This window comes from Aythya ferina (assembly GCF_964211825.1).
Source record: "Aythya ferina genome assembly, chromosome: 2".
Taxonomy (NCBI): Eukaryota; Metazoa; Chordata; class Aves; order Anseriformes; family Anatidae; genus Aythya; species Aythya ferina.
This window is the reverse complement of record NC_140297.1, coordinates 137,672,692-137,698,399: the sequence shown is the minus strand read 5'-3', so window position 1 is coordinate 137,698,399 and position 25,708 is coordinate 137,672,692. Positions and strand designations below refer to the sequence as shown.

General features: G+C 40.7%; 1 protein-coding gene across 2 annotated transcripts in view; it reads right to left on the bottom strand.

Moving 5' to 3' along the window:
• The window catches only part of CPQ (carboxypeptidase Q), a 155,083-nt gene that overhangs the window by 7,194 nt on the left and 122,181 nt on the right, over nucleotides 1-25,708 (bottom strand). For both annotated transcript variants that reach the window (XM_084507514.1, XM_084507515.1), the window contains exon 7: nucleotides 24,828-25,029. In XM_084507514.1, coding sequence (XP_084363640.1) covers nucleotides 24,828-25,029 — 202 coding nt within the window. The remainder of the gene's footprint in view (nucleotides 1-24,827; nucleotides 25,030-25,708) is intronic.

Below are 25,708 nucleotides of genomic sequence, written 5' to 3'. Positions count from 1 at the left end.
TATAAACACCAAATGGAAGGGGATGCAGAAGAGGGAGACAGACTCTTCCCTATAGTACCCACTGACAGGTGAAGAGGCAATGGGCACATGAAAAATAAAACACATGAAAGTCCACCTGTACCTGAGAACCTCCTTTTTATTTTTTATTTTCCACTATGAGGGTGTTCAAACACTGGCACAGGTCATCCAGCCAGGTTGTGAAGTATCCTTGGAGTACCTTGGAGATCCTCAGAGATATCCAAACTGGACACAGCCCTGGGCAACCTGCTGTAGTCAACCCTGCTCAAGCAAGGGCGTTGGACCAGATGGTCCCAAGAGGTCCCCTCCAGACTGACCCTTTCTCTATGACTCTGTAACCCTCAGTGACATTTCCTTGGCTAATTCAGACATCTTCTACGATGGACACACCACAAACAAATTCTTCAGTTCTCTCCTTCGTGTCTTAAACTCCTTTCACGAGTCTCTGCATAACCAGCTATTTTACACACGGTTTGATGCGCTGAATAAGGCAGGTAAAAGCAGCTGCTTTGGTAATTGATACTGACAACGTATTTTCAGTAATCAGCTGTGTAAGAGTATCTTGATGAAAGTCCACAAACATGCGTTGAGGAATTCTGAAAAAGAGCCCAGCCTTTCTAGCTTCTGATCTCAGCATGAAACGCACACTGTGAATATTAATTGGCTGCTGAGCGGAATATTTGCCTGACTTACAACGTACCTACATTAAACACCAATTCTTCACGTGTTAATAAAGTGTATGCCACATTTTTTTTCTTGCCAGCCTAATAAGATGACACGGTGCTGTAGCAGGAAGAGGATGAATGAATCACAAAATGAATGGTGAGCGTTGACCACTGCTGCTTGTCAGTCACAGTCAGACACTCTGCTGCCTTCATGTACATTGCTGTACCAAGTCATCAATGGAATTGCACTCTGTGGCCAGATATTTTAGCATTACAATTATTTTTCATTTGTGCAAACAGTGGCTGGAAAATTAGTTATTATGAGCGTGATTTGAAAGGCAGTTTCCATAAAACCCAGGTATCCTTAAGGGGGAAAGCAAATAATATCTAAAGAGCATTTTTTTCAATGCAAAACATTTTGCATTAAATTCCTCCCTACATTTGTTTTCATTTCTTTTTAATACACCAAACAGAATTTGGCCAGAGGAAGCCAAATGTGAATCTTGAAGTCCGTATGTCTGCTGTGCAGCCCTGTCAATGACCTCACAGTTGTTTTTGCTTTCAGGAAAACTTTGCCACACAACTATTCCATTAAACTTCCAGATAAAATTGGAAATTCCCCACTGTTTGTGTAAGGTCTCTTGGGTGTGCTGGGTCTTCAATATCATAGTTAGGTCTTTGGGATACTGACCTCTACGTGTACATGGCCATATATAGTGAAGTTAATATGTTAATGAATTACAACAACATATAAGCAATGTGTAACTTTTTTAGGTTTTGCTTTACAGTAGTCCCTAGAGGGGATGACAGAATTGCTACTCCACTGTTTCACACAGTATATATACCTCTCCAGAAAAAAAGAAAGAAAGACTCCAGCTCAGAAGAGCATACACTCAAAATAGACCAGAGGGACTGCAGGGTGAGAGAGGCACGCAGAGATGAAATGGCACATTCATTTTCTCACAGCAGCTGAGAAAGGAATAAATGTTAAACATCTGAGCCTAGACCAGTGCCCTGTTGAGCAAGCTATACTTCCTCCTAACAGCAAAGTTGGAAATGCCTCAACAAGGGATATTTTGCCCAATGTTTCCAAACGTTTATGAAGCTAAAAAAAAAAAACACACAAAAAACAGCATTGCAAGATTACTCATATGTGCACATCTCACATATTCCACGTACCTACTCCTTCTAGCTTCATCTTACTGTCAAGACAAACCTACAAGCTATCAGAAGAACTGCTGATAGTAAGATGTAAATACAAATACCTGATCTGAAACTTTATTTTTTATTTCTGCACTGATTTTCCTGTCCACAACAGACAGATTCCTTTTTTCATCTATTGAAGATTGCTTTTGTTTCCTGGTTTTTCCATAAGACACGAGTAAAACTCCTTGACTATCAAATTTATTCCGATTTCAGACCTTCTTAACATTAATGGCACTATTCAGAAATGTACAAAAAATACAATGCCTTGGAAAGAAAGCAAGACCTGATGAAATACATGTATGTTCTTTACACTGAGTACTCAGAAAAAAAGGGGCAAAGGGACATACCACAATCATTATGCAGTTAAAAACTGCTATGTACCAGGAAAATACAAAATGCTGAAGACAAGAGCATTTTCCTGCTTACACCAGAGCGCTAACTCCACTTCGTGTTCCCACATTCCCTTTGAAATGAGGGCGTGGGGGGTAGGTATATGCCCATACAGTAACAGAATCAATAGCCTCTCGCTTCTCATAGCTGGAGCACTGCTGCCCTAGACATTTTGAAAGGTCAAAACTGCAGGGAAGAGGTGGGGAGACACAATTTTTCCTCAAAAGGGTATGTGTCAAAGAGCTAGTAAGGAAATAAAAAAAAAAAGATAAAAGATTTGAACAGGAATAAAACTTCTTAGTCTACTTTTTATTTTCATTTGGTGTCTTTCTAAAACCCAGCGACATCACAAGTCTTAAGGCAGTAAATCTCCTTCAGTATTACCTGTGCATAGGATGGGCTAGCTGGAGGGCTACCCCATGCCACTGCATCCCCCATGCTGCAAGCCCTGAGGAGCATCCTGCTGCTCGTGCTGGTGTTGCCCAGATGTTTTCTGGGCTGCCCTCAGTTACATGCAGTCTTCAGAGCTATTACTGTAATGAAAATCCTATTAGTGCAAATGGTTCCTGCATGTATTTCTGTGTACATTCCTTCTTTCACGGGACAACCTGTATTTGATATCTGGCTTTAATGTCAATTATTTCATTACCCATTTTTCAGGCAGGCAGAGACAATGCAGAATGTTAATGCTGTTTAGTGAGGCGCTGACAGCATTCGTTCTCCTGTCATTTAGTCTCAAATGATGAAATTACAGGTTAAGTTGCCCGAGTTGCATGGCTACAGACACTGAAATACTTTCCTGTACGGATCTTATAAATAACATCAGAAGTCCTGCTGTTTCACCTCCTGAGTCATTCTCTCAAAAGTCTTTAAAATTCATGACTCAAACAACAAGGCAGAGGGAAATCTTTCAGTCAGTTGTTTCAGTGGCTAATTAAATGAGACTACAGCGTAAGGGAGACAATATGAAGTGTGCACTACTTCTTACTTTGCTTAATGCATTTGAGAATTAATCCTCTGGATACACTAAACAGACCAAATTACAGCTCAGGATTATCACAGTTATGTTTGCAGCATATTAACCTTCCTCTCGTTGCGGTGGAGGAATGGTGGCAGCTGGGGATTCAATCTACGCTTGCATAAAATCCTAGAAAATGAGGTTTCAGAGAAGGAAGTGGCTCTACTCAGGTTGACCAGTTTCTAAAACTGAACTGCCCTTGATGGGGAATAAACAGACGAAGCTTCACCAGTGGAGGACACTGGAAGCTCTTCCTCCGCTTACCCACACTGTAGGGAAAGCATCCCCCGCCATTTGGCTGGATGTTTCCAGACACAACAACCTCAGAAAGCTGCATGCAGCCCAGTGTGTTTTGCCCACCTCTGATGGACTGATCCTCCACAGACTTACCAGTCCCATTTTTGAACTTATTTACACCTCTGCCCCCCCCCAAAGCTCCCCGTGGCAATGCACTGTGTGCCCATCATGTCCTGTGGGCACACCGTGGCTCTTGTGCTGGGTGCTGCAGCACTGGTGCCCTGCCTTTCTTCTTCATGCTGTTGATGCTTTCATACATTTTTATCACACCCTACCTCAGCAGTTTGTTCCAATCTGAAGAGTCCTCCATGCACAAAAACCATTAACACCTCTGAGGATGTAGGCTGCCGTGACTCTTCTTGTCCCTCTTCTCATCCTGCTTCATCATTCCTGTGACGAGAAGCCCAAAACTGCCTACAAAAGTCAGTGTGATACAACTGCAGCATCCCACAACACAGACCCCTTGATATTTTCTTCTGGTTCTCCTCCTACAGCCCGCAGCTCAGTGCTTCTCAGTGCGCCTGGGTACTGAACTGAGGCTTCAGACAATTATCTTGATTTGATTTTGCAGATCTGAAAATAACTAATCTGGATCCTGTTTTCATGTATGCAAAGCACATGCATAACATACTGCACTACTCTGTGCTTGGTGGCACTGAAATGCCACTGGGTGTTTTATCACTTAAGCACTTCCTATTACAAGATCATTGTCACATTTTCACAGCTTCGGTTTGTATGTGAAACACTTGGAGTAGGCACCAGTAAATTTTGCCAACTTGCTACTTGCTCCATTTGTGGTTAATGTTGAGTGAGGCGATCACCTGAAGTCTTCCAAAAATGTGGCTGGGCAGCCTAACAGAGCTCTTTCTCCTTTCTGAAAGCTAACATTTTATTTCTACCTCCTTTCAGTCAGGTATTACTCTGCAAGAGGGAAATACCTCTTACCTCCCAGTAATTTATTTCTCTAAAGGTCTTTGATGTTGGGGCTTTTGAGAACTGAACTGTACTTTGCTGACCAGATCCAATTACAAAAATGGGCATAAACTCCTCTGAAAAAGCTTTACTAGATGGGTGAGTCATGACTCCTTTCCTCATAAGCCACACGGACCGTTCCACTGCTTCTGTATTTTTTTTGTCCTTGGAGTCCTTATAGAACCACAGAACCACAGAGTGGTTTGGGTTGGAAGAGACCTTAAAGCCCACCCAGTCCCAGCCCCCTGCCATGGGCAGGGACACCTCCCACCAGCCCAGGTTGCCCAAAGCCCCATCCAGCCTGGCCTTGAGCACCTCCAGGGATGGGGCATCCACAGCTTCTCTGGGCAGCCTGTGCCAGGGCCTCACCACCCTCACAGTAATTAATTTCTTCCTAATATCTATTCTAACCCTCCCCTCCTTTAGTATAAAGCCATCCCCCTTGCCCTATACCTACACCCCCTGACACAGAGTCCCTCCCCAGCTTTCCTGTAGCCCCCTTTAGGCACTGGAAGGCCACTCTAAGGCCTCCCCTTCAGGTCTCCACCCTGACTCAGTGATTCACAAATATTTATTTAGGCAGAACACTTCAATTTGGGATTATATACCTGTTTTAACTGTAGGTATCTATTCTGTATATTTTAACACAGCTTATTTCATTTGTGCTTTCTTTAAAATGAGGTATGTGACCACGTATATTATGTAGTCGCATACACAAGAGACTACTTAACAAAGCTGCTATTTTTAGAATTGGGTTGTTGAATTTATAAATCCTTTACATTTTTCATTCTCTTTTAAACACTGCTTAGGATGGACGAAAGTCACTGCAAAATTGGCAGTTTCTCTAATCTAGGATTCATCTTCATGAACTTATTTTTACCTTATTTCTGCACAGCAGTTAAAGCATGCGATTTACTGATTAGCCTTTAAATGTCACACACAAGGGTCAAGCGGAGTACTTAGTGAGACTGAGACCCATGCGAACCATCTTTCCCAACCACGTGCATTTCTCAAAGTCTCTATACCCACTGTACAACTGCACCACGTAGCCGATGCCACAAACCTGCTTAGAAACCCAAGGCATTGAAGTCCTTTCTTCGCCATCCTCTGCTAGCCATGGAGCTTGCTGTCAGAGCTCTTCAGTAGACACTTGTTGCACGGAGAAACTCTGCCCTACCGACCTCTGAACATCCCCAGATGTTCAGGGGAGACACGCATGCCCCCAGATGGCTTGAAGCTCTGATGTGGGGAGCTGGAACCAGGGGAATGAGCTGTGCATCAGCTCTTTTGCAGCACATGTGTCTGCAGGAATCATCTATACTCACATTTTCAATCAGCTCAGGAAGCTTCCCTGTATTTCACATTTAACGGAGGTATTTCCTAAGCCAAATTTGCAGCTCAATTTAACGCAAGCCTTTAGGTCTGCCTTCCCAGAGGAGGCATCATATTCAGAGGAAACGTGCAGCTTTCCATTGAAGTTCCATGCGGGCTCTAACCTGCCCCGGACACGAACACAACTGGATGCTTAATCACAAACTTCCTGCAGGGTCTCTCTAGCAATTTGCTACCTCCTAGAAAAGTTCACAGCACCTGGCTTAGCGGAGCTCTGGTCTGTCCAGATGGTGAAGCCTGTTAATGACTATCCTGGTGGTGAACAAGTTATGAAGAAAAATGGGCAACCCTACTGTAAGGAAAACACACCCTAAGCAAACTACAAACTGGTTATATTTTATACAAGACAAAAAAAAACTGTATTTATACAATCACACCAGCAGGGCAAGAAATTTTTTTACTGTCTCTCTACTGTCATACCCCGTTGACACTCTGAACACTTGAAGGGGATGGTGGATTTCAGATGTGAGACCATGAGACAAGGCTGGTAGAGTACTATGACTATGATAATAAAACATACTTCGTAATATCTATTGTTACTCTGATTAATGCATACCAAGCTACAGTGCATACTAAGCCAATATAGGCTATTTCCTAATAAATGTTAGATGCTCCAGATATTGGTGATGAAATCCCTCTTTCATTTGCTCTGCAAACCCATGTATATCTAACTGGTTCATTATTAATAGAAAAAGAGAGAGGTAATTGAAACAAAGTTCAGATCTGATCTTATCGCAAGGTTCAGGGCTGTTCAGATCTGGGGTTTCGTGCCATTTCTGAACCAAAGTCCTACTAATTCTCCATATTCTGAAACACAAATGGCTTTGTTCCACAGGCTGTGAACACCATGAAACAGGAAAAAAAAAAAAAACAAAAACACTCTTGAAATGAATGTCTTTATGTTCTTGAACAATAATTTAAATATTTTTGTCAGCAAAGCTGCAAAGAAACAACATATTTTAAAAACAAATAATAATAAAAAGAATTCAGGTATAGTTAAGACACATGCTGCAACACTGTAGGCTGCAGTTTCAAAATCTTTCTATTTTCGTGTTTCATGGTGTGACACGGGGCTCCACTCAGAAAAGACAAGGAGAAATTCAAGGATATTTGTCCTTTAAGGCGGGGAACAAAGAAATTCCTTACACCTGCTCAGGCTCTGCAGCAGATCACTAGCTGAATGTGGCCTCTGATTAATCCACACAGCACTACTAATATTAGAAAAACGGAGGGTAAATAAAGCAATGTCCCTACCTACTGTGATTCTCTATTCCTGCAAGTCTGAGTTGATGTGACAGCTGGTTTACCATGGCGTAAACACACTGAGTCATTTGTCACAATGCAAATATATTAAGAGTAAAAGATAAGTCATGAAGCTCAGAGAGGTCCCTAAGAGATACCGACAATTAATTTTAGGTTGAAAGGTTGCTTCCTTTCAGTGACAGAAACTCAACCGCAGCAGTAAGTGAAAATATCGTTTGCCTAAAGATAGGTGTATTCATTCTGCATTCATTCGCTGTGTTACCATGCACAGAACATGCTGGACCTACCTTTTTTCTTATTAATATGTTGTTTTTAAAAAAAGAAAACTGCTTGGGTGAAACTGTACAGAAGCAGAAGATGGCACTTGTGTATCCTGCCACCCCTGCCCGCTGAGCTATGAGTCCACCTTGGAAAATCTTCCTCCAGATGCAATCTGATTATCTCCATTGCAATTATATTATTGCACAAATCAAGAATCAATACATATTTTTCACCATTTGGGAATAAAAATGTCCGAGACCCCATTTTAACTTCCATGCTAACGTTGCTCGGTGCAGCTTTTACAGAAATTTCACGCGTAGCTCCAAGTGGCACGACGTTTGCCAAGTGATGCAATAAATGTAGCTAATCTGATAACAGTGACACTCTGTGCAATGCTAAGCAAACGAACCTTTATTACTTTAAACACTCCATGCCACCCTTCCGATACACCGTGATGGTGCTAAAGCTTAGAGCAGCGTTTACAGCTGTAAAAAGCAAAGACACTTGGACTTGAGTTTAAGACAAAGAAATCAAGGGCAAGTGCCCTCTTGTAAAACTTTTTGTGGTGTTGCTTTCAAAAACTGTCTATGACCTGATGCAGAGGGGAAAAGGAGCCATTGATTGGGAGCAGCACAGAACAAGCGATGTGATCTATGCAAGATTATTACAAGATCTTTAGACTTATTTTAATGGAGAAAGCTGTATTTCACTCCATCAAAAAATCTGAATCTCTGCATTGCCGTACTTGCCTTTCAGGGGAGAGAGACACACTCCCCAGTACAACTTTTCATAACCAATTTGACGGACTGTTGGGACATTAAACCCAGATTTGATGGATTTGGATCCCTTCCCTCACCTACCCACCTTGATTTTGATTACACTTCTTAAATCGATGAAAAGGTTTGCTATTCTAATTTCACCATTAAGAAAAGGCTGAGAATATAGATAATATTATGGTCTACCAAAACATGCCAAACATTCACGTGTCATTGGAAAAGAGCAGATATGAGTAAGGCATTTGGTTCCTCTCAAACCCATGCAGTGAAGACATCTTTTAACACAGCAAGCACATACACATATACCAACCCACACATAATTAAAAACCTTCCAGGAGCCAAGAATGCTAAATCTGTATCTTGCTATAAACTCAAAGGACTGCAAAGACTGCTCAGCCAAGCTAGAACTAAAGGTGTTGCTTAAAAATAGCAACAACTGAATGAAAAAGTTTTAACACTCTTGCCAATATTTATTTTACTTTTACATCCTCACATTAAAACTGTCAGGCATTTGATAACAAAAAAAAAAAAAAAAAAAAAAGGTTGATTTTTGTCTCTTTAGGATCTGTAGTTGCAAAATCATTTTTGCAAAATAGTTTTGCCTGATTATTGCTTGAATACTTTCCATACTCCTACAAGGACTGACATGGAAGAAAAAAGGTAGGTCTCATTAGTCCTGTGTAGCCCAAGCTCAACCTCAGCTGGTATCAGATTCCTCAGAAGAGGTGAAAAAAAAAAGCCACCTTTTCAAAAATGCAACCATTGAAATCACAACGCATTGACTGAAGAACGGGAAACTTTCTGCTGTCACGTATTCTTTTCAGGGTCAAAAAACACACAAGGAAGATTGGAAATGAGCAGCTCATTGCAGGTGAGTACGGTCGCATTGTTCTGGGCTGTCAGATTGCAGTCGCTTCCCTCCGATGCCAGCAGGGTCCAGGACTGGGACTCCAAATGTGGCTCAGGGTTTTAAAAACCACGCCGTAGCAGAGAAGGCAATAATAATTATTTCAATAATTAGATTCTGTCTTGCGCTGTGTACCGAGAGCCCAAGGCTTAACTGGAATTAGAAAAGGCACCCAGAGTGCCTCTACAGCAATCTATTTCAGTGAATGGAGCAGCCAAATATCCTTTTCTTGAAGCAGTGAAAGAGCAATCACACTTTTTCCTGTCTCAATGAATTTAAAATGCACTGCAAATCAAAAAGAAAAAGAGAACGACCAGAGAAAAGAAGCAAAAGGCCTGGAATAACGCAATCCATGAAGGGGATGCACATTGAATGCTGCCCTATTTCTCTTTGGGAGAAAGGATGCTCTACTTTCTCCCCACTGTACTGAAGTTAAGCCGAACCCTAAAATAGGGATGCAGATTTTTCTTTGCACAGCTTGCTGAGGCAGAAGGGGGGCGAGTGCAGGTGATGTGCAGGGGGCCAGGGAAGGTGAGCTGCAAGCAGGAGCCTTGGCCAGCGGCAGGGAAGGAGGCTCACAGCAGGAGGAGGCAGAGCCAGGAGCATCCAGACCTGTTGGGTTATTAATAATTGTTTCTTGGCTATCTTAGCTGAACACCAAGGATTGCAGGCAGAGGGACGTGACCACCAGGGGTATGTCCCAAATGCAGCCCCATCCTAATTGCTCGCTGATCAGAAACCTGAAGCCACCCCTTGGGCCAAGGGAGAGTGCCCTGAAGTTGTGGCTAGGCTGAATATGCAAAGTGAAATAGCTTTTAAAAGCTCCAACGTAATGTTCCCAAAAACACTGCACTATGCCTCAAAATTTTTTTTACCATGAATAGATTTCTTGGTAGCTACTTGTCTGACCAAAAGCGAGGATCTGCATGGAGAACAGAAAGAAAGCAAACGGCATTTGCACATCACGTGGCAAGTGAGGATCCCTTCCTTCTCCCAAATGTTCCAAAGCAAGAGGCATCAATGCAGAGCACTTGGAGGCTTCAACAGCATCCCATTTATGTGCTTTTAATTGCAATGCACATGAACACCTGCCCTAAAAGTTAGCCAGCAGCTTTTGGTGGACAGGAACAGTACTCATAGCAATTAGGAAGTGAAGGAAGAGGCGGGCGGACTAATTAACTTTTCTCAATGCTTCCCATTTAGCCCATCTTAAGGATTTAAAATTACAGGTGTATAATCTGGGATGTTTTCAACATCATGATGATCAAAACGTGTTGATCAGCTTTAGCTGCCGAATGAAATCTGCTTGCTAGTGAGATGTTAGAAGGGCTAAAATCGCTCAGGCCGAGATGACAAGCTACTGCAGGCTACTTGCATGGTACAGAGTCAAAGGCTCAGCGAAAGAGCTGAAGCATGCTAACATGCTAACACTTGATAAAACAAGCTAAACTTTCCTGCATCTAAAAGGCCACTGACTGTACAGAGCACTGAGTCTGGTTATCCAGATTATTTGGCACTATGTTGACCATACGCAGACTATCACTACTTAGAACGTTAAAAAAGTCTAACTGGGAAAAAAAAAATAATCCCACATGGCTTCAACTAGCCTGCTAGTAGCAGCCAATGCTGTAATAAAGAATGGGAGAACCAGAGGGGTTTCCTTCAGGCTATCTGCCCAGCCACCTGCGATTTAGGGACTTTTCGAAAAGGAAGTTGCATTCACATCATTGTCAGCGACAGCCCTGGCTGGGCCGTTCTCCCATGCTGCAGTCCATCCTTATAAAACTGATGTTTGATCCTGGTTTCCAAAACATCTTGTGGTGCTGATTTCTTCCATTCAATTATGCATTGCCCAGAGGAGCTTGTCCTTTTGTCTTATGTCAGTTTTCTGGTTGGTGTTGATAATCTGATCCTCCAGTTGTATAAGAAAAGGTGAATAGCTATTCTCTGTAATATAATAGAGCATCATCTATAATACAGTATTACAGAGAATGACTATTTTCCTTTCCTGTGCTGTTCAAATACATCTTTCATATTCTTTTAATTTATTTTTCCAGAGAGGATGGTTATGTTTTGTTGGAGATGTCCATCTTAAGAGCTGGCAGGTCAATCTCATAAAACCTGTAGCTCGCTGGGTGGTGTATGTTTTACGTTTACATTTGCAACAAATTCTGGAGTAGTTCGTACAGTCTAAGGATTGGTTTGCTTTGATTAAATTAATAATTTGCAACCCATATTAAACTGCTGCAGTTATATGTGGTGCAGAGAACTGGCATCCTTACAATGGAAAGCTGGGCTTTTCATTTTGCAATAAATGACACAATTCTGCTTTTTAATTCTTTCCAACTCCAAACAGATGAAAATAAAAGGCACCACAAACTGCTCTCACGAAGTGAAATAAAGCAGTAAAACCAATCATAAAGTCCAATCGTGCACGTTTGTGTGACTTGATACATATGTGAAACAAAAACTTAAAAATAAAACAGTTTCTATCTTTGCTCATCATTTTAACCAAATGTTTGTTGTTAGTGGAACTCACCATCCTGTTATTTTCTATTACGATCTCATCAAAACAGATGTTGTTTATAGAAATCAATATTTTACAATATCATTCTTTCCTTGAGAACCTAAAGACCTAATCTGCTTAAAGAAACTCCTTCCACAATGCATTCTACATATGAAGAAACACTAAAACATAAATTTAGGATCAATACCTTTAAGGTCAGTCATAAAAGCACTGGGATATCCAGATACTACTAGAATATATTATGATCCAGCAATTTTGTGTCCTCGATATACATGATGGCTCCCATTGAACTTACTTTTTGATCCCATAAAACACATACAAAAGCTCAAAGTTATGTTGATCTCTGAGGACACTAGAAGAGATTTAATATACCATTATTAATGATAATGCCACGAGAGACAGATAAAATGCTGTGCATTACAAGGGTGGACAGTGTACTTGTGGACAGTGAAGAATGGGAGGATGTATGGAGTAGGGCACCACAGGTTGTTTGGTATTTTCCCCATAGACCAAAAAGATGGACTAGAGTCTGCCTGTGCTACAGGGGTGACATCAGGCAGGGACGTACTGCAGCATCACTGAGGGCAAGAGGAGAATTTGCTAAGTGATCTTCATAAAGTGGAGATGCTTGAAAAAAAAAAACAGGATGTTGTTCAGCAAGAGCAAGTATAAAATAGTGCACCACAAAAGGAAGAAAATCAACTTCAGATAAAAGCCTGCTGCAAAAGGAAAGAAATAACCATGTCTCTGGGTTCGTAATGGAGAGAAAGAACTAATGCACTTAAATTGCAGCAGGGAAGAGTTAGATTAGATACTAGAAAAACCTCCCTAAGCACGGGGACAGACGGGCTGGTGAGACTCTTTCCATTATAGTAGCTCTTCAAGAACAGCACAAACATGAAAGAAACAACCCAGGCATCAGTGAGACTGCGCTGGAAAGGATGTTTAGAGGATCTCTTGAGACACTCTTGCCAGTTCTGTGGTTATTTGAAATCTCATCTGTTTGTATGCATTTCTAAAATAACTACAGTCTACTGAACCTTGTCCGGCTCTTGTCTTGATCCATGACTACGGCCAATTTTGGCCTGCAAGGTGGAGTGAAATTCAGGATCACCAGCCCAAGTGGACCTTGCACGCAGCACTCCACTGCATGGCAAACTTCGGGAATAACTTCATGCTGCATGTCCCGAACAGCCTAGAAATAAGAACTTTGCATCAAGAATTTGTCCTGCTCCTAAGTATTTCATATGGACAGCACTGTGTGTGTGCAGTGAAAATAACATCAGGAGTTTCCCATTTAGGGAGTACAAAGCATAAACATTTTTGAAAAACACATTGGTTACCTCACTGGTGCTGAGTTTGGTTTCTGTTTCTTCCCATTTGTCTGCTCACAGAGGGCAGCTGAACACTGATGTTTCTCAGCCTGCTCCCAGCACCTTGCACTGTGCTTTGTTTCTTGTGGCTGTGGTTTTGGATTTGGGGATCAGAGAAGCAGACAGGCAATCCAGACATCCCTCATTCTGGTAACACGATTCTTCACGGTAACCTCTGTCCTCAGATACAAAGACAATTTTAATTTTTCTGTCTGGTATCTATAATTTACTTCTGCAAGCTGCTTCCAGTAGCTTCCAGCCGGTGATGTGTTTGCATGTTACCCACCCCGAGGGAGTTCAGGATAGCTGTAAAATGCCAACTCTCTAAACCCTCATGTCTCTGCTAGTAGGGATGGAGAATCTAACCTTTGAAAAACCAAACTGCTAAATGTTTTTTCTCCTCCACAATGCCACATCAGTAGCTTTTCAACTGCTTCCAATTTTGATATCCATAAACATTTTCTTACACACGGATGATCCCCACCAACACCAGATGGATAACCAAGCCCACTGACAACAAACCTGCTCTCTTCTTTGCTGCAGATGAAGTTGTATGTTTTTAGGAGTAATCCACGATCCCTCAGGAGTCTGGAGACCAGAGTCTGAGCATCCCTGCTTCCAGCTATTTCTTTACTGTAGCTTTCCTTAAAAACAGCAGCAATAGCTACAGAAATTCTGCTGTCCCAGAAGGTCATTGCCCGGGTTTAATATGGTTAATAGAACTGAACTGTTTTAAAATCCAGTTTAGCCAGCTAAGCAAGAGGAAAAGTGCCCATTTCCTTTGGTGGATTTCCAAGCCCTACATGGTGATTGAGACAGCGCTCTGTCACAGGCACTGCAAATAGCCGAGAGCTGTGGACGGAGAGGCCCTGATGGATAATAATTCTTAATGAGGTTTTCTGGCTCCTCGGATGGAGGACTTGAATAAACTGCTGCTCACATTTAGGTGCATGCTTTGTCCTTGCTGACAGATTTGTTTATGTGCCCCTAAAATACATCTGTAGGAAGCTCTTTCCACATAAGCTGCTATTTTCTTTACATGCACTCACTCTATTTGATCAGGAGAGCTATTCTTGTGCTAAATGAATGCAAGATCTGATGATTCAAGCCGAAGATGGACCAGCTTAATTATTAAGGAAGGTAATGGAAGACTCCTTTTTCTTTATTGCACCTTACAGACAAAAGCAGCTCCTCAGCACCTCTCAGGTAACTGTTATCATTAAAGAAACTGAGGAAGCATAAAACTGGGGAGGATGGCAGCTTATGTCAGAGCCAGAACAATAACCCAGTACCTTCTGTCTTGTAGTCCTATGCAGCCCACAGTCCTTTCTCAAGGATTTGCAAAATACAAATGTGTATTCAGTTTTTTTTTCACAATTAGTGTTTTTCTGTGACTCTTCCATGGCTGAATTCACTGGAATTATTACATGAAAACACACATGACATCGCTGGGAAGAGAGATCCAATGGGAAAAATTGGTCAAGATCCAGGGGGAAACTGGTCAAAAAGATTCATGCTGCTCAATAAATTCTGCTCCTCAGAAATTCAGTAGCACTGCAGACCAAATCTGTAAAATCCGTTTTGAAGACAAATAGTTAGAAGGGTTCCAATTCTGAAGCTTATAAATGTTAAAAATTTCCTGGAGAGGCTACCACTGAAGTAATTTTGAACTTGCTCCTCTGAGGAAGATGTCTCTGTAAATGTTTTCTGAGCTCTGTATTTGCTCAGCTAGGTCTACCACTAAAAGCACTCTTCAGAAGCCTCAGACATTTACACCTAAAATGCCACCTGTAAATGAAAGCGAGATGTGTTTGCTGCTTAAGGAGGGGATGAGCTTTCTGAGTAATATCTAAAGCTCTGTCACTAAAAAGCTTCCCGACCCTGGATCAAAACCATACTTGGTTTAAATGCACTACATGCCCTGCACAGTCAGCCAAGATGACTTTACAGCCTTCTTTCTGTGTACATGTAAAACTTTCAGATTGCTTGGAAAGAAAAATGCTATATCATTAGCTAATATTAGCTCATATTAGCAATATGAGTAATATTAGCTCATAACTCTGAGTAATGAAAGAATAGTAAGAAGGTAATCGGTGTGGTTTACTTTAAAATAACTCTCAGGTCTCTGCCTGGTAGCAGAGTCAGGAGGGACAGGGAACAGGCACTACTCATGGCATTGGAAGACCAAATTAGGGATCATTAAGTCAATGGGGCATATACAAATTAATGGGACTGGATGGGCTGCATGAGGGAGGTGGTCAATGTCTCTGAGAGGTTGCTCTGTATCATCTTGGAAAAGTTTTGTCAATCAGGGGAAGTCCCCAGTGACTGGAAAAGGCAAATATCATGCCCATCGTTAAAAAAAATCAAGCAGCAGGATCCAGAGAACTAAGAGTTGGGAAAACTAACCAACCTCTGTCCTCAGGAGAATTATGGATTTGAGGGGTGGGATAAAAGTGGGTGGAAAACTGACCAGACTGCTGGGCTCCACGGATAACCATCCACAGCTTGAGGGCCAACTGGTGGCTGGATATGAGTGGTGCTCAGTGTCTATACCAGGTCAATACTGTTCACATCTTCAGCAATGATGTGGACAACAGCATCTTTGATGAAAAGCATCTTTGTTAAATCTGTGGAAGGAGCAGCTCACATGCTGGAAGCTCAGAGAGACCAAAACCCAGGAGAAGTGGCCTGAGAAGGACCTAGGCAAATTCAACAGGTCACCCTGAACAAAAGCCATCAGTGAGACGTTGAGACAATGAAGGTAACTCTAGGGAGTGATTAAGACAGAGTCAAAATTTTCTCAAAATGGCACATAGAAACAAGAAGAGGCAATAGGGACAAGCAGAAATAAAAGAGATTCCAGCTAGACCTGACCTATTTTTTTTCCCTCCTTGCAATAAAGGTGTTTAAGAAATGTAAGAAGTTGCTCGGCGAGGCTGTGGGATCTCTACCTCAGATATTTTCACAAGATGGATAAGGCACGAAGCAATGTTATCTAACCTTGAAGATAGTCCTGTTTGGAGCAGAAGGTTGGACAATGTGACTTCCAAACGACCTGCTCAACCAAAATAATTCTCTACAAATTTTCTTGAGCTGACATTCATCACACCTAACATCAATAGCCTGCATATCTGGTATCTACTGTAAATTAATCCTCCAGGATCTCTCTGTGGGCAATGAAGAAAGACACACCTGAAGGAAATTCCTTTCTTCCTTAAAACAGGCATCAAGTAAGCACACTTTGGATCAGGTTGGGTCCATTTTACCAATTAAAAAAAAAAAAAAAAAGCCTTCTAAAAATAAAGCCCTGCCCAGATATCAGCTTGTTCTCATCATCCCAATAGTATTTATGTCAGATGTGTTTTGTGCGCTTTTAAAATAAGTTGTGATTTTAAACTTGATTTAAACTTGATTCCAAACCACTGATGGAAACTCTGAATACTTGAGTACCCGTCCCTGAAGAATCCTATTAGAAACACTCATCATATGACTTCATGTAGGAAACTACTTTGAGAGCTGCAAGCCAGATCTTAATCCTTTTAACCTGTGCCCTTCCCATCAGGAGTAGTTTACAAGTGGTCTTCCTGGAATGCTCAACTACTGAACAGTTTATTTTTTTTATTCAGCTTTTAATATTGATGCCATTGCAGTCTGTTTTCCAGGAATGAGATCCAGAAATCCACAGATATTGCTGCTGCTGTTCTGAACAACCATCCAGTCATTACACATTTGGCTAGAAATCTCCCTACATTTCCACCTTGTGAATGTATCTCATTTTTCATGCAGTTAAATTCCAGAAAGAAAAGAAGAAAGTGGAGAGAATCGCATCTAACTTTCACACTTTTCCGTTGGCAAACACTTTTCCACCTCCAGCTTCCTTACAAAACACAAATTAAACCCCTTTTTTTTCCTATTTACTTCATTATTTGCTGGAGCTTCGGTGAAATTGAGGGCAGTTCTAGGAATAAGGCTTAAGTAACTTGTACTTCCAAACTGCATATTTAACATGTTAACACTGAGCTCTGTGTGCTAATGTAGGACACTTGATTTTTTAGGATCAACAAATGGCAAATGCTTCCATATGAGAAGAATATTCCCACCCACAGAAACAGAATTCAGCTTTCCTAAGCAGTAAACAATAGAGAATTAATATGCCCCTCAGAGACAAAGCCAGAAAAAAAAACAACCACACCCCAAAACCAAATGAGATTCACAGTCAGATATTTTTCAGTGCTTCTTTTCTGAGACAGAGCATATTCTCCTGCTAAAAAAAGGTGAGTGACAGGAACAAATTAATTGATGATTTTTGAAACTTTTAGGAATTTTGTCTGCTTAGAGAAGGAACTTACATAATGATGGGGTCTTTTACCTCAATTCACCTCCTGTAACTTTTCCAAAGAGCAAACAACTAAAAGTAGGAAATAAAATCAACCATTTGATATTCACAGAAGTAACAGTGTCCAAACATCTTTAAGAAAAAGAAGTCCACTAGCCAAAAAGAGCAAGAACCATTAGAATTTATGATTTTGTTTGAAACACCTTAATTTCACTTTTACTTGCTATACTAATGGCATTCTTTAGTATTTATAGAGTGCTGAGCTGAAAAAAAAATCACTTCTTACAGATTTATAAAACACAATCAAAACGCCAGTGTTTCTAGCTGATTTACTGTAAGACTCATATGAAATTATTTTAAAGCTGCCTTGCCTCGGTTTTTTGAAAGATAAATATAAGTGCTATGTAGTATCAGCTGCTAAGCCAGTGTGAAGCAATTCAGAGCTTATGACAACCAAGAAAACATTGTCAAATAAAACGCATCACAGATACTGAAGAAACGACAGTAAGTCGAAATAAAAAAATTCAAGCTGTTCGAGAAATGTAGGATAGAGCTTTGGCAATATTTTTTTATTTCAAAATTAAAAATTCTTCTGGAATCGGCAAGTTAACAATAGCCCTATATTTTTAATTGTAGTTAGGACTACCTAAATGTTGTTCAAACTAAAGACAAGAGCTTTTGATACTGAAAAATCGATACTACTTGAAATAAGTGAGATTTAAATAGGAAGGAAGCATTTCTCTATGGAAAGTGCTCATAAAATTTACTGGCAGATCTACAGATTTTTTAAGGCCAGCAAGACCCATTACCATCTAATCAACTCTTCTGAATAGCACATGGCACAGAACCTCCCCGTGCAACTACTGCCTCAAACCCATTCCTCCTGCTTGCATTACCCTTTACTTTTTGAAGGGCATCCAAGTCTTGTTTTACACATTCAAAATGATAGAGAATTCACCACGACTGCAAGTGGCTTCTGTAGCTATCTAACCTTACAGTGAGGTGTTTGCTTTCTCTCACTTTGAAATTGGACTCGGACTGAATTGTTAGTGAACCATTTTTTAAAACAAGGCAAAAAGGTGGTGTCATTAGAAAAATCTGCTCCCAGCCTCATATGTATGCTGTGGCTGAGCCATCATTTTGCACAAACTGGCATACCTTTGCATAGACTGAAAGAGATTTTAACATCTCCAGCTTCTCACTGTAAGGTACAATTTCTAGACTTTCAGATCTTCCTGCAGTTCTTTTGTGATCTTGCTCTCACTGAAATGCCTCTTATATTGCATGTAGTAAAACCACTTAATACTACCTGCTAGTAATAGCAGCATTCACCCTTGCTTGAGTTGACCTTCTCTTCTGAATATTTCTATCCGTCTCTAATAAAAACTACTCTTAAAACTTATTACTATACAGTGGGAGCTCATAGTTAAAGTAGACTTAAGAAAATTCATTTATAAGTAGCCTTAATTTGTGGTAAAATTAGTGAGAATGACCAGTTTTCAAGTACTAGCTGTAATCATGAAATATTTTGCCCCCAAAATGACACGTTATTTTTTTTTTTTTAACAGAACCACCCTGTGCCCTCATATTAGAAATGCACATACTCTAATGAGAAACGGATTACAGGAGCTCTGTTAAAACTACCAGCAAAATTTGCATTTGGGCACTGCGCCTGATCTCCTCATGCAATCCCTCTCTCCAGCAGTATTATCCCAGATGAGTATTTGCATGTCTTGCGTCTAGCCTACCTCAAACAAAACAAACTTGCAATTCTGATGCTCCCCGCTAATTATTAGAAGTAGTTCAATATTCCAATATGCCAAAACAAGAATCACGTCCAAGAAGAACAAAGGTGAAAAGAACTGTATGTAAAGTATGATCAAGCTTGTCTGGTAGTCATATAGCACAGCTAGTTAAGAAAACATACCATAATCTACAGACTAGTCCTTTCATTAAACGATTAGCCTTAAAGACTTTATTAACTTTATTAAAAGTAGAAAAGGTCATATGAAAGGCTAATATAACTGAGATATTATGCTAAACTATGAGCGTTTTAAGGTATCCACCTTCATAAAAATGTGCAGCATATTAAATTCATTTAATTACTCTAGAGCAATTTCTAATTTGAAAAGCCTATTTTTATGGAACAATGATAAATTAGAGCATAGATGAATTATTTTACAGATTAATACACACAGTTCGAACTGCAATCACGATTTTAAATGGTTCTAATAGCTGTAGCTCTTATAGTAGGTTCTTTAAGTGCCAAGCAATTAAAATTGTTCTCTTAGCATACTGGTTTAATTTAATACCTCCCAAGTTGCAGAAAATTTGACTTACGCAGAGGAACACACTCATTTGCTATTTCCCTTTGAAATGATGAAATATTTAAAAGGAAACGAATGACCTGGAAAAAGCAATATGATTTTGCTAATTATCATACAACAGCGCTGATAGATCTATCTCAGACTTTCTGAGATCCAGACTCCGGCAAGACACAGATGCATACTTTAAGTCCCTTCCCCTTCATTTCCACACAAAAGCGAATCGGGCACGTGGTGGCGGGCTCTCGGTGGCAGCGGTGTGCTTCAACACATTGGAACTCAGCAAGTACAGGAATGCAGCACTTACGGAGTATCTAAAATGATCTAAGTACTTGGACATGATAGGTAAGCTAATTTCATGAGTAGCCTTTAGATTTGTTCAGCGTTTTGCTCCATGAGCAAGCAAGAGACATTCCACTTGTGTTAGTCACTTGATGAAATAACTGGAGCTCTTCATGCGATGCTCTGCACTAAATAGCTTGGATCATAAATCACACAAATATTATAGATCAAAGTGAGGAAGTTATGCTTGATGTCTGTATTTTTTTAGGAAACCAATTTTTCTTTCCCTCATGTTATAGGAAGATCTTTGCAAATGAAACATTCACTACCCCTGCACAGTCAAAACAAAGGCTCTTCAGCACTGGTCTGTGAAGTCCTAGCCCCTGAGGATCTGATTTTTATTCCTTTTTCTTACAGTTTCTATTCTCTGACTATTAAAAGAAGCTTAGAAACTGGATCCAAAGATTGCCCAAGTCCGCAGAGACTATGAAGCAGGTATGCTGAGGGACAAGACTTCAAGAATCAAAGTATTACTTCCAAACAGTGATAGAGCCAAGAGTTAACGGAGTCTACCCACTTGTAATTTGGGAAGTAGACATCCTACCCACCTCTCTGTGCCCAGCTGGCAAGCCCAAGTCAGAGTGTTTTCCTGTCCCACCACTTTCTCTTGCATGTCTCTGGCTGACACCATGCAGAAGATCAGGCATGGCTCAAGCACGCAGGCAGGCACGTGCTGGTGTTTGGTGCTACAAGGACATGTGGGGATGGGAGGGACAGGGGGCGAGGGTCTGGAAAAGGAGAGGAACTTAAAAACTTGACCTCTTACGTGATAAGAAGGGAAATAGTGCATCCAAGGGCCAAAATAAATCTTATTTTATATGGAGGTAATAAAGAAGCACTAGAAAAATATAAAAATGAGAGGAATGATGTATGATAGTATTTGTTTGCCAGCTCTGGGAAAATGACTAATAGATTGGGTTAGCAATGAATTTTTGATTTTTGTAGAAGCATTAAAGTTAGATGAACTACTGGTTTATTCATTTCTGGAAGAATAATTCCTCCTCTCATGCAATGTAACAAGAAAGCAAGACCCTGTCACTCTGGAGACAGAGAGGCAGGAGAAACCAGCAAGGTCCAGAGTGACACCGTAAAAGGGAGTTTCACCTTTAGGTCCCTGGTTGAATTTTAAATAGATGAGTTGCCACATGCCTTCTGAGAGTTGTTTGATGTCCTGGGTCAGCTTGGTCTCAAATACAGCTCAGCTCCTCATGGACAAGTGTTCCCATCAGAAGCACTGCAGCAACAGACAACCTCCCTTATGAGCCCTGCAGAACTTGCACCCTTGAACCAACCTTCTGGAAATACTTAATCGTAGCACCTTTCCCTTTGCCAAAGTGGGGCAGCACCTGTTTTCTTCTCCTCTGGTACCTGAAGCTGAACTAATGTTCCTCAGATACCATAATACAAAACATAATCACCTTATTCCCCCTTCTCAATTTCTGAAAGCTTGCAGGGACAGCTGACCCAGTCCCACTGCTATTACCTTAGGAACTGGCTTAAATTACTTTAGAGGCAGCCTTGTCATCATTGGGTCTTGTTTTTTTTTTTATAACAAAAATACAGGAGTGCTGGTCTAGCTGGGCTGGCTTAATGGCTTTTTAACCCTTTCAGACACCGAACAAGCCTGCTGTGAAAAATCATGTACAGAAGCCAAACCAAGCCAAAACCAAAACCAAAACAAACTGGCCAAACTTGATTAGGTTATAGTGCTGGAAAAGAACACCTACCTGTATGTGCAACAGCTTAGATGCAAGCCGAACTAAAAACAAATACATAAAAGAACCAAAAGAAAACTGTGGAAGTTAATTGCATAATTAATAAAGAATTGGTCTTAGGATCAATGATCACCTCTAAATGTAAAACCACAGCATAAAATACACCGCCACAAAAAAAATAATAAAATAAAATTCATTTGATGTCTGCTTCAAAGCCAAACAAATGCTAAACAAATATTTTCAGTAGCCAAAAACTGGCTATCACTAGAAAAACACAGCTACAGACATTCCTCATTGCTGGGCTGACCTCTTCTCAAAATAATCAAATGTAAAGGCTGCTGATGGAAATATATTTAATATCCTGCAGACACAAAGCATTAAAATGTTGTGTTCAGTGCAGATCACCTTGCTTGTACTTTAGGGATGTTTGCTAAGCTTCATTCTATGGTTTGCAGAGCGCTCTGAACTCATCCGGCCTCTTTCATCCTAAATTCTCAGAGTGGTCATCACCTTTTTCTTGCAAAAATTTAAGGGACATTACAAAGGACATTTCACTGCATGTCCATTAAGAATAAAAATGTTGGAAATTGCAGAGAGTGAGGGGCTGGAGTCGCTGGGGCTGTCTGAGAAGCTCTGAAACAAACAGCTCTGAAAGCCACATGTACTGTTGTGCTCTGTGGATTTTTCCACCAAATGGAGCAGGAGGAGCAGAATTTTAATAGCATCTAAAAAGTTGAATCTGAGAATCCATTTAATACAGTGAAAGAGAAAAATGCTAGAGAAATGATGTCAGAAACCATTCTTATTGTTCAAGAAGTACACCATATTTTCTCTAACTGTTGCAGAAAGAAAGCCACCAAGTGTACTTTCAAGAAAATATTTAAATAAAATTGATGAAGTGTCAACACTTGACTGCTTGTTTGAATTGGACAAAATTATAGAAGCTGTTCAATTTGTTCCAATGTTATTATATACCATAAGGACTCATTCGAGCAGTGAGAATACTGCAGACAAGGCGTGAAGATTACAAGATGTCTTAGACTTCTGCCTGGTACAGTATGAAATACAATCCAAAGCAGCAGAAACGTTTTTAGTGGAATTAATTCCTTTCCATCAGGGCTCAGTGGGGAAAAAAGAATCACTGTTCCTTATGCTGTAAGAACACTTTGTTATTTGCTTAAAAGGAAGTTAAATGAATCAAAGCTTCAGACAGCAAAAAAACCCACCCCATAATCAATTAATGTGCCAAATTTTTAATAGGAAAGCAAATCATATTCATTTTTAAACAGACATCTCAGTGCTGGTGTATTTATATTCTAAAACCTAAGGTGTACAGTGAGCTAATGGGGTATGATATTTTTCATAGCTTATCCTTTCTGAAGACACCAGAGTCTTATCTGGCTACTGCGACCCATGCAGAGAGATCTGGGCTCCCTCTTTTCCTGGATCCTGTTCCTGAGAGCAGGGTCTTATTGAGCACATCTGAACACCATTATTTAGCATCTTCTTCCATGATCCATCATCCTCTGGCTGGAATTACAATGGAAGTCCCCTGTTACTGTCTGTGACAACCCTAATGGGCTGTCCCCAGTGTCTCACCTAGGAAATTCTTCTGACACACTTGCATTTTCGGAGTACCAGCTGAGTGTAGACACGTCAGTCTGAAATTCTGGACCACGTGTCTTTGCACAAGCACTTACAGGGTATGGAGGACAATGCACATCACAGCTACAGCCTCTCAGCAGTGCCTACAGTCTCTCAACCCAGCACAAGGTTCTAATGCACACGTGAGATGCACAAACAGAGCCTAGGAACATGAGTGCACATCCGTGTCACAGCTGTATGACATCGCACTGAACAGCTAGAACACCATCTGCAAAGCAGCACGCCAACTGAAGATCAATCTCTGGCTGTTTAACAACATCAATTCATCCATATTTCTTGTCCAGCATAGAAATTTTGCTTTGAAAATTAGACTTCCATCCCTTTATTGAGGTAGTCAATGTTGCAGTATCTTGGTATACCCAATGTGAGCAAGAGGAAAAGAGTTTCGCCCATAAACGAAAAGAATAAAATCCACGACTCACCGTGTCTTCCACAAGACCAGGTAAGAAAAAGAGCAGGTAAGAAACAACTCAGTTAATCAACTACTAAGACATTCCAAGCATATATTAACTACCAGTAAAACTAGCATGAGAAATGCACCAGCCTACTTCAGTCATAAAGCACCAAAAAAAAAAAAAAAAAAAAGAACCTTAAAAATTTAAAACTGACCATAATTTTTTAAGTATCAGTGTTATGAAACTTTTTTCTCTGCAGTATTATTCCAGAGTGGAAACTGCCATGGAAATTCACTAAGGCTTTACCCAGGCTGGCCTCTAATTGGGACTCTCGTGTTCTGTAAAGCCCTGTGCAGCATGGGGTCTCCTGGCTGGGGGGGCTGACCGTGGGGGACCTCTCTCCCAGCCTGCCTCTTCATCGACAAGCTGCTCCTTACCAGGACACAAATATAATACTCCGAATAAATCCCTAAAACAATTTTTAGGACTTTGCAGAATTTTACCTCTTTAGCACACCTTAATGCCCCATAACTTTTTAAATGGCAAGCTTCAAAAAACATTGTTTCTTCATATAAATATAAAACAGTGGAAAAAGGCCCTGTATTTCAAAGTTGAAATGGTAATAATAAAAAAAGTTATTTGTTTTGCAATGGAGAATTCCCCTCTGCCTTAGTTTACTATTTATAAACCACCAGTCTGGGATTAATTATTATAAATCCTTAAAGCCTAAAAGAAGATTTTAGGCATGTTATGCTATGTATAATCTATACCATTATTAAACTGAAGCTCAAATACCCATTATGTCCTATTTTTGTTGGCTACCTTTTAACATTGCTGCGTTTTATCTACAGTAAATATTATTCCTTGAGGGGAAGTGCTTCCTACTATCTTTGAAACACCAAACTGCCAGAGTGCTGCAGGATCTCCCTCCCAGTGTGACACTGCATGGAAGGAAGGTTTTTTTTTTGCAAAGTACTCTCACCGGGCACCCCGTCCCTCATCCAGTAATTGATGTCTGTTCCATCTGCGTTGTCGAAAACATCTGTAACGTTGATAGGCAGCAGCAGAGCCATGATCTCTTTGATGATGTCACGAGCTTCAGCATTTCCAGTAAAAGCCAGCCCAGATGGCTTGAAGGTGCCCTCATCAGACTCCATGACGATATCGAAGTTGGAGATGTTTTCCTAAACATGCAAGGAAAGAACATATGGGCTTGTGATTTCTGTTTTAAGTGGCAGCATATCTTGGATTCTACAAGTCACTGTGACAGCATAACACACACTTGTTTAAGGATCAGAGAAATGCTTCCTGTGATTGTACATACATAAGCATAAATGAAGGGGTCTAATATTTCTGTATGAAAACATCAAAACAGTTCAAGTTCAGTTATGAGGCATCAATAATTTGTAGAAGCCACAACATGACTGGCCAGCTGTCCCCAGCTACTTGGGAACATAGGAAATAAAATCATCGAATCATTAAGTTTGGAAAAGACCTCCGAGATCATCTGGTCCAACCACCACCCTGCTACCAATGTCACCCAGTAAACCCTGTCCCTAAATACCAGTTGGGTAAGTCATTCCCACCATATCTCAGCTTTCACCTGCAGCTCTCACTTCTTTCTCAGAGCTGCAACTCCAGAAATTCTGGTGCAGAGGGAGGGTATGAGGTCTGGTCAGCTTTAAAATAAGACAGAATCACAGAATTTCTAGGTTGGAAGAGACCTCAAGATCATCGAGTCCAACCTCTACCTAACGCTAGCAGTCCCCACTAAACCATATCCCTAAGCTCTACATCTAAACGTCTTTTAAAGACCTCCAGGGATGGTGACTCCACCACTTCCCTGGGCAGCCTGTTCCAGTG